The sequence below is a fragment of the Vanellus vanellus genome, assembly GCF_965231255.1.
Source record: "Vanellus vanellus genome assembly, contig: HAP1_SCAFFOLD_2320, whole genome shotgun sequence".
NCBI lineage: Eukaryota > Metazoa > Chordata > Aves > Charadriiformes > Charadriidae > Vanellus > Vanellus vanellus.
This window is the reverse complement of record NW_028127776.1, coordinates 1-12,598: the sequence shown is the minus strand read 5'-3', so window position 1 is coordinate 12,598 and position 12,598 is coordinate 1. Positions and strand designations below refer to the sequence as shown.

Sequence of the window (12,598 nt, the reverse complement as noted above, 5' to 3'; positions counted from 1 at the left end):
GATGGGGGGGGCGCATTCCCCGCCCGTGACGAACCGCCCCTCCCCCCGGCGCCGGCGGAGTCCGATCCGCTGACGGCACCACCGGGAGGAACCGGGGTGTCCGCACCGCACCGCCCCCACCGCTCCCCCCACCCCCCACCCCGGGACTTTGGGGGCACGGGAGGCCCCGGAGGGGGGGAGGGGGGGACAGCGCGGGGAGGGGAGGAGAGAGGGACAGGACGGACGGACAGAGGGACGGGGGGGCGGGATAGACAGGGGACGGAGGGATGGACAGAGGGATGGAGGGACTGGGGGGGGGCCGACAGAAGGACGGAGGGGATGGACAGGGGGACAGATAGAGGGAGAGGGGACGGACAGAGGGAGGGAGGGATGGACAGAGGGACAGGAGGGATGGACAGAGGGATGGAGGGACTGGGGGGGGCGGACAGAAGGACGGAGGGATGGACAGGGGGACAGATAGAGGGAGAGGGGGACGGACAGAGGGATGGAGGGATGGACAGAGGGACAGGAGGGATGGACAGAGGGAGGGGGAACAGACAGGGGAATGGAGGGTACGGACAGAAGGATGGAGGGATGGACAGGGGGACAGATGGGGGGGAGGACGGACAGAGGGACAGAGGGACTGGAGGGAGGGACAGAGGAGGGGGGATGGACAGAAGGAAGGGGGACAGACAGGGGGACGGGGGGGGATGGACAGAGGGATGGAGGGTTGGACAGGGGGATGAGGGGGATGGATAGAGGGAGGGGGGGACGGACAGAAAGACGGAGGGATGGACAGAGGGATGGACAGAGGGATGGACAGGGGGACGCAGAGGGACGGGGGGGTCGGGGGAAGAGCGGGAGATGGGGACGGGGAAGGGATGGGGGGAGGGGGGGGATTGGGGACGGGGCGACCCGGGGGGCTCCCCCCCTCCCCCCCCCCGGGATCCCCCCACTAAATGTGGAAAAAATGACGCCACCACCCTCCCCGCGGTGACATCAGCCCGGCGGGCGGCGCCGATTGGTTGGCGGCGGCGCCGGTCCCGGGGGGGGCTCCGCGCCCTCCGCCGACTTTTAAAAGTGGCGGCGGCGGCGGCGGGTCGGGACCGGGACCAGAGACCGGGAGGGACCGACCCGACCCGACGGGACCGCGCCGGCACCGACCCCCCCCCACCCCCGGGGAGAACCCACCGGACCCACCGGGACCCCTCCGCAGCGACCCCCCCCCATGTCCAACGCGCACTTCAACCGCGGTCCGGCCTACGGGCTGTCGGCCGAGGTGAAGAATAAGGTGGGGGGGGTCACCGGACCGGACCGAAGCGGGGGCCACCCCGGGGGGGGAGGGGGGGGCAGCACCCGACCGGACCGGACCGGACCGGACCGGACCGAACCGAGGGGGAGGGGGGGGGCTCAGGGCCCGGTTGGAGTCGGGGGGGGTCGGTTGGACCGACCCGGGGTGGGGGGTGGTGTAGGACCCGGCTGGGGGGGGGTGTGGGGGGGTTGGGGGGGGCAGGGCCGGTGTGAGCCAGTGGGGGGAGGGGCGGGGCGCTGTCCCTGGTGCTGTCCCGGGCGGGGGAGGGCGGACACGCGGGGGGGAGGTGGGGGTGGTGATGGGCACCGGGACCCCCCCTCCGCTGTGTCGGGGGTGGGGGTGGGGGGGGCACACGGTCGCCCGGGTGCCGTGCCTCAGTTTCCCCTCGCAGACATCCCGCGGGGGGGGGGGGAACACGCCGTTCCTCATTCTACCGGCGGGTGAGGGAAGGGTTAAGGCGGGTGGGGGGGCCCTGGGTGGCCCCGGGGGGGGCCCCCGCCGCCCCCGGCCCCGCCGCGAGCCCTTATAAGGCGTCGGAGCGCGGTGGGCGGGCGGCCGCGGCCCCGGGGCTATATATGGGCAAAGGTTCGGCGGTCCCGGACGCCTCCCGGAGAGGGGGGGGGGGTGTGTGTTGTGTGTGTGTGTTGGGGGGGGGGGGGAGGTGGGGGGCCCGGAGGTTGGGTGGGACGTGGGTAGATTCCCCACCGCCCCCTCCCCCGCACGGGTCACCCCACCTCCCTACCCCCGCTCCCACCACCGGGGGGGGGGGGGGGGGGGGGGGGGGGGGGCGGACACACACAGGGGTTGTTCTGCCCCTCCACACGCACACGGTGGGGGGAAGGAGGGGGGGCTGAACTCTTGTGACACCCCCGTGTCCCCTGCGCAGACCCCCGGCCCCTCATGTGCTCCCCCCGTCTGACAGCATCCTTCCTACAGTGCCCCCCATGTCCCCCTGACGGTGTCCCCCCCCGTCCTAAAGTCCTTCTGACGGTGTCCCTGTGTGTGTCCCCCTGACGGTGTGTCCCCCCCCGTGTCCCCCCCCGTCCCCCCCCCAGCTGGCGCAGAAGTACGACCCGCAGCGGGAGCGGGAGCTGCGCGCCTGGATCGAGGGGACCACCGGCCGCCGCATCGGCGACAGCTTCATGGACGGCCTCAAGGACGGCGTCATCCTCTGCGAGTACGGCCCCCGACCCCCCCCGACCCCCCCCCCCCGAGCCCTGACCCCAGACGGGGACCGTACCGTTCTTTGGGAGCGCAGCCCACCCCCGTCCCCCACTCGGCGCTGGGGTCACTCTCCGGGAACTCAGCCCAAACTTGACCCCATCCCTCGCTGACCCACACCCCCGAGGGCTGACCCCGACCCCAGCCCTGACCTTGACCCCTGCCCTCACCCCTGACCCCCCCCCCCCCAGGCTCATCAACAAGCTGCAGCCCGGCTCCGTGCAGAAGGTGAACGAACCCGTCCAGAATTGGCACAAGGTGAGGGGGTTCCCAACAGGGGTTTGGGGGGACGGACGGACCCCGCGGGGGTTCCCGGGGGGGCCGCAGGGGGTCCGGGCTCTGAGCCGAGCTGTGCGCAGCTGGAGAACATCGGGAACTTCCTGCGGGCCATCACGCGCTACGGGGTGAAGCCCCACGACATCTTCGAGGCCAACGACCTCTTTGAGAACACCAACCACACGCAGGTCCAGTCCACCCTCATCGCCCTCGCCAGCCAGGTGAGGCCGCTGGGGCGGGACGGGGGTCCCCAGGGGGGGCTGGGGGGGCCAGCTGGGGGTCCCCCAGGGGTGCTGGAAGATCCCCAAGTCCCGTCGGAGGACACCAACCCCACGTAGGTCCAGTCCTCCCTCATCTCCCTCGCCAGCCAGGTGACCCCGCTGGGGCAGGATGGGGCCCAGGGCCATTTCGGGGGGGGGGGGGGGGGGGGGGGTGTCCCGGGGGGTGCTGGAGGGTCCCCAAGCCCCCTTGGAGGACATCAGGTTCAGCCCACCCTCATCCACCCACCAGCCAGGTGACCCCGCTGGGGTGGGAGGGGGTCCTTGGGGGGTCCCTGGGAGCCCCCCCACATCCCCCGGGAGGACCACATCCCACGCTCAGGTCCGGTTCTCCCCCCATTGCTCTCACCTGCGGGGTGATGGGGCATTTGGGGGGGTGGGGTGGGTCTCAGGGGGCCCGAGGGAGTTTTGGGGCAGTCTTAGGGGAAGTGGGGGTAAATGTGGGTCTGGGGGAGGGCCTGTGCACACCCCCGACCCCCAACGTCCCACACAGGCCAAGACGAAGGGGAACAACGTGGGTTTGGGGGTGAAGTACGCGGAGAAGCAGCAGCGGCGCTTCCACCCCGAGAAGCTGCGTGAGGGCAGGAACATCATCGGCCTCCAGGTGCCACAGTGGGGGGGGGGACGGGGACGGACACAGACAGACATGGGGGGAGCGCAGGGGGACACCGGGGTGCACGGGGGACATCAGGGCACACAGGCTGCCCAGGCGTCCCTGGGGGCGGGCGGTACCGGGGGGGCCGTTGGTGCCATCGTCCCTGTCCCACCCCAACGCGTGACGCCCTCTCCCCCGTCCCCAGATGGGCACCAACAAGTTCGCCAGCCAGCAGGGCATGACGGCCTACGGGACGCGGCGGCACCTCTACGACCCCAAACTGGGGACGGACCAGCCCCTGGACCAGGCCACCATCAGCCTCCAGATGGGCACCAACAAGGGCGCCAGCCAGGTGGGGACAGGGGGACACCGTCCCCGGGGACATCAAGGGCACCAGCCGGGGGGACACACCGTCCCTGGGGACATCAAGGGCACCGGCCGGGGGGACACACCGTCCCTGGGGACATCAAGGGCACCAGCCAGGGGGGGACACCGTCCCTGGGGACATCAAGGGCACCAGCCAGGGGGACACACCGTCCCTGGGGACATCAAGGGCACCAGCCAGGGGGGGACAGGGGGACACTGTCCCTGGAGACTTCAAGGGCACCAGCCAGGGGGGGACACCATCCCTGGGGACATCAAGGGCACCAGACAGGGGGGGACTGGGGGACACTGTCCCTGGGGACATCAAGAGCACCAACCAAGTGAGGACAGGGGGACACCGTCCCCAAGGACATCAAGGGCGCCAGCCGGGGGGGGGCACAGGGACACGGCCATCCCTGCGGGGACCCCACGGTGCTGGGCCAGCCAGGTATGGGGACACAGGGACGTTTTGTCCCCGGGGGGACCCGAGTGTCCTGGGTCCGGCGGGTAAAGGGAGCTGGGGATGTGGCACTGGAGGGAGGGAGTCGGGGAGACCCCCGTGGGCAGTGGGGGGTCCCCCGAGCCCCCAACACCCTGAGATGCGGTGTGCTGCGGAGGCTGAGGGACACCTGGAGGGGCCGAAGGACCCTCTGTGGAGGACAAGAGACCCCCGGGGAGGACAGTGGGACACCCGCGCACACCCCAGCCCCACAGGGGGGGGGGCGAGGGACCCTCGGGGAGGACAGAGCCACCTCCCCACCATCCCCAGCGGGGGGGGGACGGGACCCCCAGGGGAGGCAGAGGCCGCCGTCCCCAGCACTGAGTCGTCGTCCCCCCCAACCCCAACCCCAACCCAGGCGGGGATGACGGCACCGGGGACGAAGCGGCAGATCTTCGAGCCGGCGCTGGGCATGGAGCGCTGCGACACGATGACCATCGGGCTGCAGATGGGCAGCAACAAGGGGGCGTCGCAGCAGGGCATGACGGTGTACGGGCTGCCGCGGCAGGTCTACGACCCCAAGTACTGCGGCGGCCCCGAGCTGCTGGGCGAGGACGGCCTCGACGGCCTCTACAACTCCCAGTAGCCGCCGGCCCGCGGCCGCTTGCACCCGCAACCGCCCTGCCCCGCGCAGGGCCGCACCGCACCGGCCTCACCGCGGCCCCGCGGGGCCGGCTCGGCCTGGGGAGGGGGCGTGGGGGGTATCGGCGTCGCCGTCCCCCCCCCCTCCTCTTCCCGTGTGAAGCCACCGAGGCACAATTAAACTCACACGCAAAGCTGCCGCCTCCGCGGGGGACAACGCGACACGATAGCGGGAGAGGGGACGACACAGAGGGGGGGCGAAAGGGGAAGGGAATGAGGAGGGGGGGGGCAACAACGCAGGGAGATGGGAAAGGGATGGGGGGCAGCGGGATGGTGAATGTGAACAGGGACAGAGGGGACACCGAGATACAGAGGGGGAAAGGGGGGGGACAGACAGACAGGGGACACGTGGTGGCACAGAGGGGACGTTTCGGCAGCCGGACAGCGCTGTATGGTGGACGGGGGCTCCCCCCCCCCCCAGCTCCCGAAACACCCCACACCCTCCTGCCCACACGGGCACCCGTGACCACACAGTCGACCCTAACGAGGTCCCCAGGAGGGGGGTAACAGGGTCCGGGATCCCCGGGCTTAGGAGCTGGTGGCCGAGGGTGACAATTTGTCCCAGAGGAGCTGCGAAGCCAGAGGAGATTCGTTAGCACCGCTGAGCCTCGTTAGGCCCTCAGCATTGCGAGGGTCCAGCCATCCCACCGGGGCCGTCCCCACGCGTCCTGTGTGTCCCCACGCGACCCGGCGCTAGTGACAGGGACGCGGAGCCCCGGCCCAGCCCCGCCAGGGGTTTATTCGAGGGCAGCTCTGCCAAAACATGTCGCGCACGCGCCCGGCTCTTGTCCCCGCGTCCCCGCAGCCCGCTGGCACGCCTGAGACGGGGACAAGTCCGGCAGGGCCCAGCGAGCCCCCTCCCCCAGACCCGTCCCAAAAGCAGGGGTCCTGTCCCCAGGGAGGGGGGGACAAACGTCCTGGGTCCCCGCCTGAGCCGCAGCCCCTGTGCCCGGGGACAGAAAAGTAGAAAACGTAAAGACAATGCAAAGAAAACACCGCGAATGGGTGGCGGGGATGTGACAACATCCTCCCTCGGGTCTCGGGGCAGGGATGTGACCCCTCCCGGGGGTCTGGGGTTGTGCCACGGGCAGGGGCTGCCCCGGACACTACTGGTTGGCGGCTTCGCAGGCGTCGATCCAGTCGCTGTAGACATCCACCGGCTCCGACAGGTCTCGGGGAGGGGGCGGCGTTAAGGCAGTAACGGGGGGGGGGGGGGAGGAGGGGGTGTGTGGAAGACCCCGGGGTGGGTCTGCGGGAAGGAGGAGGGGTCCAGGGGAGGAGGGGGGGGGCCAGTAAGGATACAGGTGATGGGCGTCTGGAACTCCTCCAGGCAGACGGTGCAGGAGATCACCCCCGTGTTGCGGGCGCGGTCCCTGGGGGCAGCGGGGGACAGGATGGGACAGCGGCCCCAGGCCGGGTCACCCCCCAGGCCCAGCCCCACCCCCACCCCGGGTCATGTCCCCCTCTCCATGCCATACCCCCCGGCCCACCTCCCCCCCACCGGGACCGGGGCCGGGGCCGCCCTCCCGGGCCCTCCCCGGGCCGTGTCCCCGTCCCCCCCCCGCCCCCGCTTACATCTTGACGTCGCAGGACTTCTCGTGGTTGCAGAAGGGACAGGTGAACTGCGTCTCCAGCGTCCCCGTCATCTTCTTCTTGGGCGGCGGCTTCCGCTTGGACTTACGGCGCCCCATTGCTGCGGGAACCGGTCACGGAGGCGGTCACGGCGCGTGGGCCCGGAGGGACGCGAACCCCCCGCACCCCACACCACCCCCCCGCGCTCAGGAGCCCCCGCGGGTGCAGCCCCGAACCCGCAACGGGCCACGACGGCGCCGAGCTCGGACCACCCCCCCCTCCGGGCCCGCCCCGACCTGCCGCCGCGTCCCGCTCCGCTCCCGCCGCCGCCCGCCGCTTCCTCCGCGCTGACCCGGAAGCGACCCCGCCTGACGCCACTTCCGCCCCTCTCGCCCCGCTCCCATTGGGTGACGGGGCACGGGGAACCAGCCAATCGGCGGCGCGGAGGGGCGGGGCCGGGCCCGCCGCTGACCACCACGTGCTCCGCGTGTGGCTCCGCCCACTCCCCCCCTCTTTCCCGCGCGATCCGCGGCGAAACGCGGCTGTTTTGGGGCCATTGATCGCGACAGCGCCTCCGTCCAAAGCTCTTTATTGGCGGGGGGGGGGGAGGGGGGGCACTGGTGGGGACTGGGGTGTCCCACCAGGGGTCCCCGAGGTCAGGGGTCACGGGGGTCCCGCCCTGTGCCCCTGAGGTCAAAGGTCACGGGGGGGTGTCCCCCAGCACCGAGGGGGGGGTGTCCCCCAGCACCCGGGGGGAGGGGGGTCCTGCTGGGCCACGCGGGGCCCGGGGACACGAGGGGTCCATGACCGGGGCCCCCATATGTGGGGGAGTCAGGGGGTGCCCCCCCCCCACCCCCCCCGGGCAGTTTTGGGGGGTCCTGGAGGGGTCAGAGGTCACGGGGGGGCAGCGCCACCCGGTAGAGGACGCGGCCGGTGGCCTCCAGGAAGGTGACGGTGGCCGCTTGGGCGTCCAGGCGCAGGTGGGCGAAGCCGCCGGGGGAGGTGGGGGCCCCGAAGAAGAAGCGGAGGGCGCCGGGGGGCACAGCCCCCCCGTGGCGACGGGACTCCTCCATGAAGTTGCCGGCGCCGCTCACCACGTAGCCCACCCCCCCCTCCGACAGGAACTGGGGGGGGGGGGGCAAAGATGGGGGTGTCAGGGGGTCGTGTGTGTGTGTGTGTGTGTGTGTGTGTGTGTGTGTCCCAGACACCGGGACGCTGACACCCCCCCACACCCCCCTACAGGGACTTGGGGGGGGGCACCAGGGGTGGGGGGGGTCCAGACTCCTGGATGCCCCCCCAGACACCTCTGTCCCTGCAGGACATGGGGGGGGGGGCAATAAAGGGGACGGTGACACCCCAGGGCAGAGGGGGGGTCCCTGGACTGTGGGGTTGGGGGGGGGGGGGGGGGAGTCCCACCGATACCACAGTGCCATGGGGGGGGTCTCACCGAGTCCGAGGTTTGGGGGGGTCTCTGGACATTGGGGACCCCCCTCAGAGGCTGGGGTCTCATGGGGGGTCCCCCAGAGTCCGGGAGGGTCCCATGTCAGGGTTTTGGGGGGGGGGTGTCCCATGGGGGGGCCCCCAGAATCTGGGAGGGTCCCATATCAGGGTTTGGGGGGAGTCCCATGTTTGGGTCTGGGGGGGTCCCCCAGAAGCTGCTGTCCCTGGACACTGGGGGGTCCCATGGGGGGTCCCCCAGAGTCCGGGAGGGTCCCATATCACGGGTTTGGGGGGTCCCATGGGGGGGGGTCCGTGGCTCACCTGCAGGTTGTGGTCGTGGCCGCAGAGGTACGCGGTGACGCGGTGACGCCGCAGCAGCGGCCGCAGCAGCCGCACCAGACAGGCGGTGGGGCCGTGTTCGGCCACCGACCACACCGGGTAGTGGCCGGCCACCAGCACGTAGCGGTCGTGGCGCGCGGCGGCCAACCGTCCCCGCAGCCAGGCCCACTGCGCCGCCGCCGCCGCCGTGTCCCGGGGGCCGCTGGGGGGGTCACCCCCCGCCCCGAAATCGTCCCCGCCGCCGCACAGCAGCACCGTGTCCAGCACCAGCAGCCGCGCCGTGGCGTTGGCGCCCGGCAGCGAGAGGCGAAGGCTGTAGTAGTAGTGCGGGAAGTGCCTGCGGGACATCGGGGGGGGCATTTGGGGACACCTCCCGGGGAGGGGGGGGGGACACACACGCTTGGGGACACGCTGGGGACACCCCATCCCCCGGCAGCGGCTGCAGCAGTAGTGTGGGAAGAGCCTGTGGGACATCATGATGGGGCTTGGGGGGGCTTGGGGACACCCTGGGGACAACCCGGGGGAGGGGGACACACTTGGGGACACTGTGGGGACATGACACACTTGGGGACACCGTGGGGACACCCCATCCCCCGGCAGCGGCTGTGCCAATGGTGTGGGAAGAGCCTGTGGGACATTGGGGAGGGGGGTTGGGGACACCCGGGGGGAGGGGGGGACACTTGGGGACACTGTGGGGACACCCTGGGGGGGACACTTGGGGACATGCTGAGGACACCCCATCCCCCGGCAGCGGCTGTGCCAATGGTGTGGGAAGTGCCTGTGGGACATCGGGGGGGGGGGGGAGGCTTGGGGACACTTGGGGACACCCTGGGGACAACCCAGGGGGACATGACACACTTGGGGACACTGTGGGGACAACCTGGGGGAGGGGGGGACACACTTGGGGACACCCTGGGGGAGGACACTTGGGGACACAATGGGGACACCCCCTTGGGGGGACATGACACACTTGGGGACACTGTGGGGACACCGTGGGGACACCTGGGGGGGGGGTGGGATGACACACTTGGGGACACCCCATGGGGGGACACACTTGGGGATACACTGTGGGAACACCCCGGGGGGACATGGACACTGTGGGGACACTGTGGGGACACCCTGGGGGGGGGACACACACTTGGGGACACCCCATCCCCCGGCAGCGGCTGTGCCAATGGTGTGGGAAGTGCCTATGGGACATCGGGGGGGGGGGGGAGAGGGAAGGTTTGGGGGCACCTTGGGGGGGGGGGGGGGTTTGGGGACACTTGGGGACACCCTGGGGGGGGTCCCGTACCAGCGGGGGGAGTGGCGGCCGTACGCCATCTGCGCGGTGACGTTCCCGGCGTGGTCGTGGTTTCCCGCCAGCACGAACCACGGCAGCTCCCGCAGCCCCCGCCCCGCGAACCCCGCTCGAAGGTCTCCTGGGGGGGGGGGGGGGGGGCACAATTTTTTTTGGGGGGGGGGGCGACACACACATATGGGGGGGACAGGAGGGAACACCCCCAACCCCCTTCTTTGGGGACATTCAGGTTCCCCTCAGAGGTTGTGGGGTCCCCCCTATGGATTTTGGGACACACACACCCCCCCTCGCCCCCCCCCCCCCAAATTTTTTGCGGGGGGGGGCCGTACCTGGAAGCGGGGGTCCCACTCGTCCCGCACCCCCTCGTAGTAGAAGTTGTCCCCGAGGGACAGCACGAAAGTCGGCGCCCGACTCGGTGGCCACTCGGCCCATGGCCACCGCCGTGGCCACCTCGCGGGGGGTGGCGAAGGGGGGGTCGGGGACCCCCCCCAGTCACCCACCGCCAGGAACTGCACCGCCCCCTCGGGGCCCCCCCCGGCCACCGCCGTCGCCGTCACCGTCACCCACAGCAGCGACAGCATCTGCAGAGGGGGGGGGGGACACGGGGGGGGTTGGGGGGGGGGGCACGAGGGTGCTGACCCCCCCCCCCCCCTCGTGGGGACCCAACTTTTTGGGGGGGGTCCCGGCCCCCATCCGTGGGACATGGGGGTCTGGGGGGGTCACAGGGGTCGCAGCCCCCCCCCATAGGACACGGGAGGATGGGGGGGGGTCCACACACCCCCCCCGTGGGACCCAACTTTTGGGGGGTCCTGACCGCCCCCCCGTGGGACAAGGGGGGATGGGGGCGTCCCAGCCCCCCCGTGGGACCCAACCGTCGGGGGGGGGGTGTCCCAGCCCCCCCCCCCCCATGGGACATGGGGGTGCGGGGGGGCCCGGGGTCGCCGCCGCCCCCCATAAGACGTGGGAGAGATGGGGGGGGGTCCCGGGGGTGCTGACCCCCACCCGTGGGACCCAACTTTTGGGGGGGGTCTTGCCCCCCCCCCCATGGGACACAGAGGATGGGGGGTCCCGGGGTCGCACCCCACCCCCCGCGGACCCGGTGGGGTCCCCAGCCCCCCCCCCCCCGGTGACCCAACCACGCGGTGCAGCCCAACCCCCCCCCTCCCCCCCCCCCGTATGGAAATAACACCCAGAGGGGTCCGCACCGCCCCTCCCCCCCCCGGGGGGCCCCACTCACCCTCGTGTCCCCCCCGCGCGTTCCCCCCCCGCGGCCCCTCCGCCGCTTTATGGCCCCGAAAAGGGGAAGTGGGGTCGCGCCGTCCGCTCTGTGTCCCCCCCCCGTGTGTGTCCCCCCCCCCGGTCCCGCCGTCACCTGACGCCTCGCGGTGACACGCGGCGGCCGCAGGGGGGGGGGGGGGCACTGGGAGCACTGGTCACACTGGGTGGGGGGAGGGGCGGGGGGGGGGATCAGCCCCGTCCTCCGCCGGAAATCCCCGAAATGCCCCAAATCCGCTCCGGCGGCGTCACGGATGGGGGAGGGGGGGGGGGGTATGGGACACCCCCTCCCCAGTCCCACCAGTCCGCCCAGTTCAACGTCTCATCGGGGGGGGGGGGTGGGGGGCAGAAAGGCCCAACACGTGGTTGGGGGATGGGGGGGGGGGGGCAGCGCCCTTTGCCCCCTCGGGGGGTGGGGGAGGGGTCCGTATACCTGAGCCCCTCCTGCCCCCCCCCCCCAAAGCGCGAAATGGGGAGAAATCCGTCTGGTTTGGGGCTGCCCCCCCCCCCCCCCCCCCCCGGCGCGTCCGCGACCCCCCCCGTGGGCAGAGCCACACGGCGACCCCCCCCCCCACGACACCCCCCCCCCCGGGAGGGGAGAAGCCCCCCCCTCCCCCCCCCTCCTTCCACCCCCCCCCGGGACCCCATCGGGGCGCGGACCCCGTTGCTATGGGGACCACCCGGGGGGGATGCCGACCCCCCCCGGACCCCCTCACTCCCCCGGCCCCCCCCCATCCCCCCCCCGCCCCCCCGACCCCCCCCCCCCCGGGCGGAGACGGGCCGGGGCGGGTACGACACTTTATTTCCTTTTTTTGTCTTTTTTTTTTTTTTTTTTTTTTTTTTTTGCCCCTTTTTCCGCGGATTTTTCCTCTTTCCCGCGCGCGGGCGGCGCCTTTCGGGTTTTGTTTTCTTTTGTGTTTTTTTTTTTTTTTTCCTTTTTTTCCTTTTTTTTTTTTTTTTTTTTCCTTTTTCTCCTCGCTCGGGGGGGGAGGGGCCGACCCACCCCCAACGGGAAATGACGTCACTACCACGTGCGGGGGGGGTGTGAGGGGCGACCGGGGGGTGGGGGGGGTGGGGGTGTCCCCAAATGTGCAACGCTGGTGTGGGGGGGGGGGGGGGGGGAGGGGAGGGCCCCCCCGGGAGCGACGCCCCCCAACATCGCGCCCCTCCCCCCCCCCGAAATGGGGGTCCCCAAATTTGGGGGGGGGGAGGGGCCCATTGCTGGTGGGGGGTCCCCAAATGTTGGGAGCCCCATTGCTGGTGGGGGGCCCCAAAACGGGGGCCCCAAAATGGGGGGGAGCCCCAAAAATTGGGGGGAGCCCCAAAAATGGGAATGGGGGGGAAGGGGGGGGGCATTGCTGGTGGGGGGGGGTGTCCCCCCGAGGGGTTCCCAAAAACCCGGGGGAGGGGGCCACGAAGGGGGCCCAAAAAAGGGGTGGGGGGGCCCCTAATGATTGTCCCCATTTTTGGGGGGGCCCATGGGGGGGGGGGGGAAGGCACGCGGGGG

At 71.7% G+C, this 12,598-nt stretch overlaps 3 protein-coding genes across 3 annotated transcripts; 1 reads left to right on the top strand and 2 right to left on the bottom strand.

Annotated features, from left to right (window-relative positions):
* Positions 1–936: 936 nt before the first annotated feature.
* On the top strand, positions 937–5,292 carry CNN1 (calponin 1). The gene is made up of 7 exons (XM_082500827.1): positions 937–1,270; positions 2,347–2,468; positions 2,704–2,770; positions 2,872–3,009; positions 3,560–3,670; positions 3,867–4,013; positions 4,882–5,292. Exons 1-7 carry the CDS (start codon positions 1,208–1,210, stop codon positions 5,107–5,109), a joined length of 876 nt encoding a protein of 291 aa, XP_082356953.1. The 5' UTR covers positions 937–1,207; the 3' UTR covers positions 5,110–5,292.
* Positions 5,293–5,879: 587 nt separating this feature from the next.
* Positions 5,880–7,102, bottom strand: ELOF1 (elongation factor 1). Its single transcript, XM_082500828.1, has 4 exons — positions 7,034–7,102; positions 6,741–6,858; positions 6,468–6,538; positions 5,880–6,336 (listed from the first exon to the last, which is right to left on the bottom strand). Exons 2-4 carry the CDS (start codon positions 6,854–6,856, stop codon positions 6,272–6,274), a joined length of 252 nt encoding a protein of 83 aa, XP_082356954.1. The 5' UTR covers positions 6,857–6,858; positions 7,034–7,102; the 3' UTR covers positions 5,880–6,271.
* Positions 7,103–7,321: 219 nt separating this feature from the next.
* Positions 7,322–10,397, bottom strand: ACP5 (acid phosphatase 5, tartrate resistant; the record flags this gene model as incomplete). Its single annotated transcript, XM_082500829.1, is given in 7 exon segments — positions 7,322–7,861; positions 8,499–8,853; positions 9,811–9,922; positions 9,925–9,937; positions 10,146–10,214; positions 10,216–10,298; positions 10,301–10,397. Coding segments are annotated over 7 exon segments (966 nt in total). The 3' UTR covers positions 7,322–7,624.
* Between the last annotated feature and the right edge of the window lie 2,201 nt (positions 10,398–12,598).

Coding starts and splice junctions, on each gene's coding strand:
- CNN1 (XM_082500827.1), top strand. CDS start 1,208: ATGTCCAACGCGCACTTCAACCGCGGTCCGGCCTACGGGCTGTCGGCC. Junction 3,010..3,559: donor TCATCGCCCTCGCCAGCCAG/GTGAGGCCGCTG, acceptor CGTCCCACACAG/GCCAAGACGAAGGGGAACAA. Junction 4,014..4,881: donor CCAACAAGGGCGCCAGCCAG/GTGGGGACAGGG, acceptor ACCCCAACCCAG/GCGGGGATGACGGCACCGGG.
- ELOF1 (XM_082500828.1), bottom strand. CDS start 6,856: ATGGGGCGCCGTAAGTCCAAGCGGAAGCCGCCGCCCAAGAAGAAGATG. Junction 6,539..6,740: donor AAGTCCTGCGACGTCAAGAT/GTAAGCGGGGGC, acceptor CGCTGCCCCCAG/GGACCGCGCCCGCAACACGG. Junction 6,337..6,467: donor GTTCCAGACGCCCATCACCT/GTATCCTTACTG, acceptor CCCCTCCCCGAG/ACCTGTCGGAGCCGGTGGAT.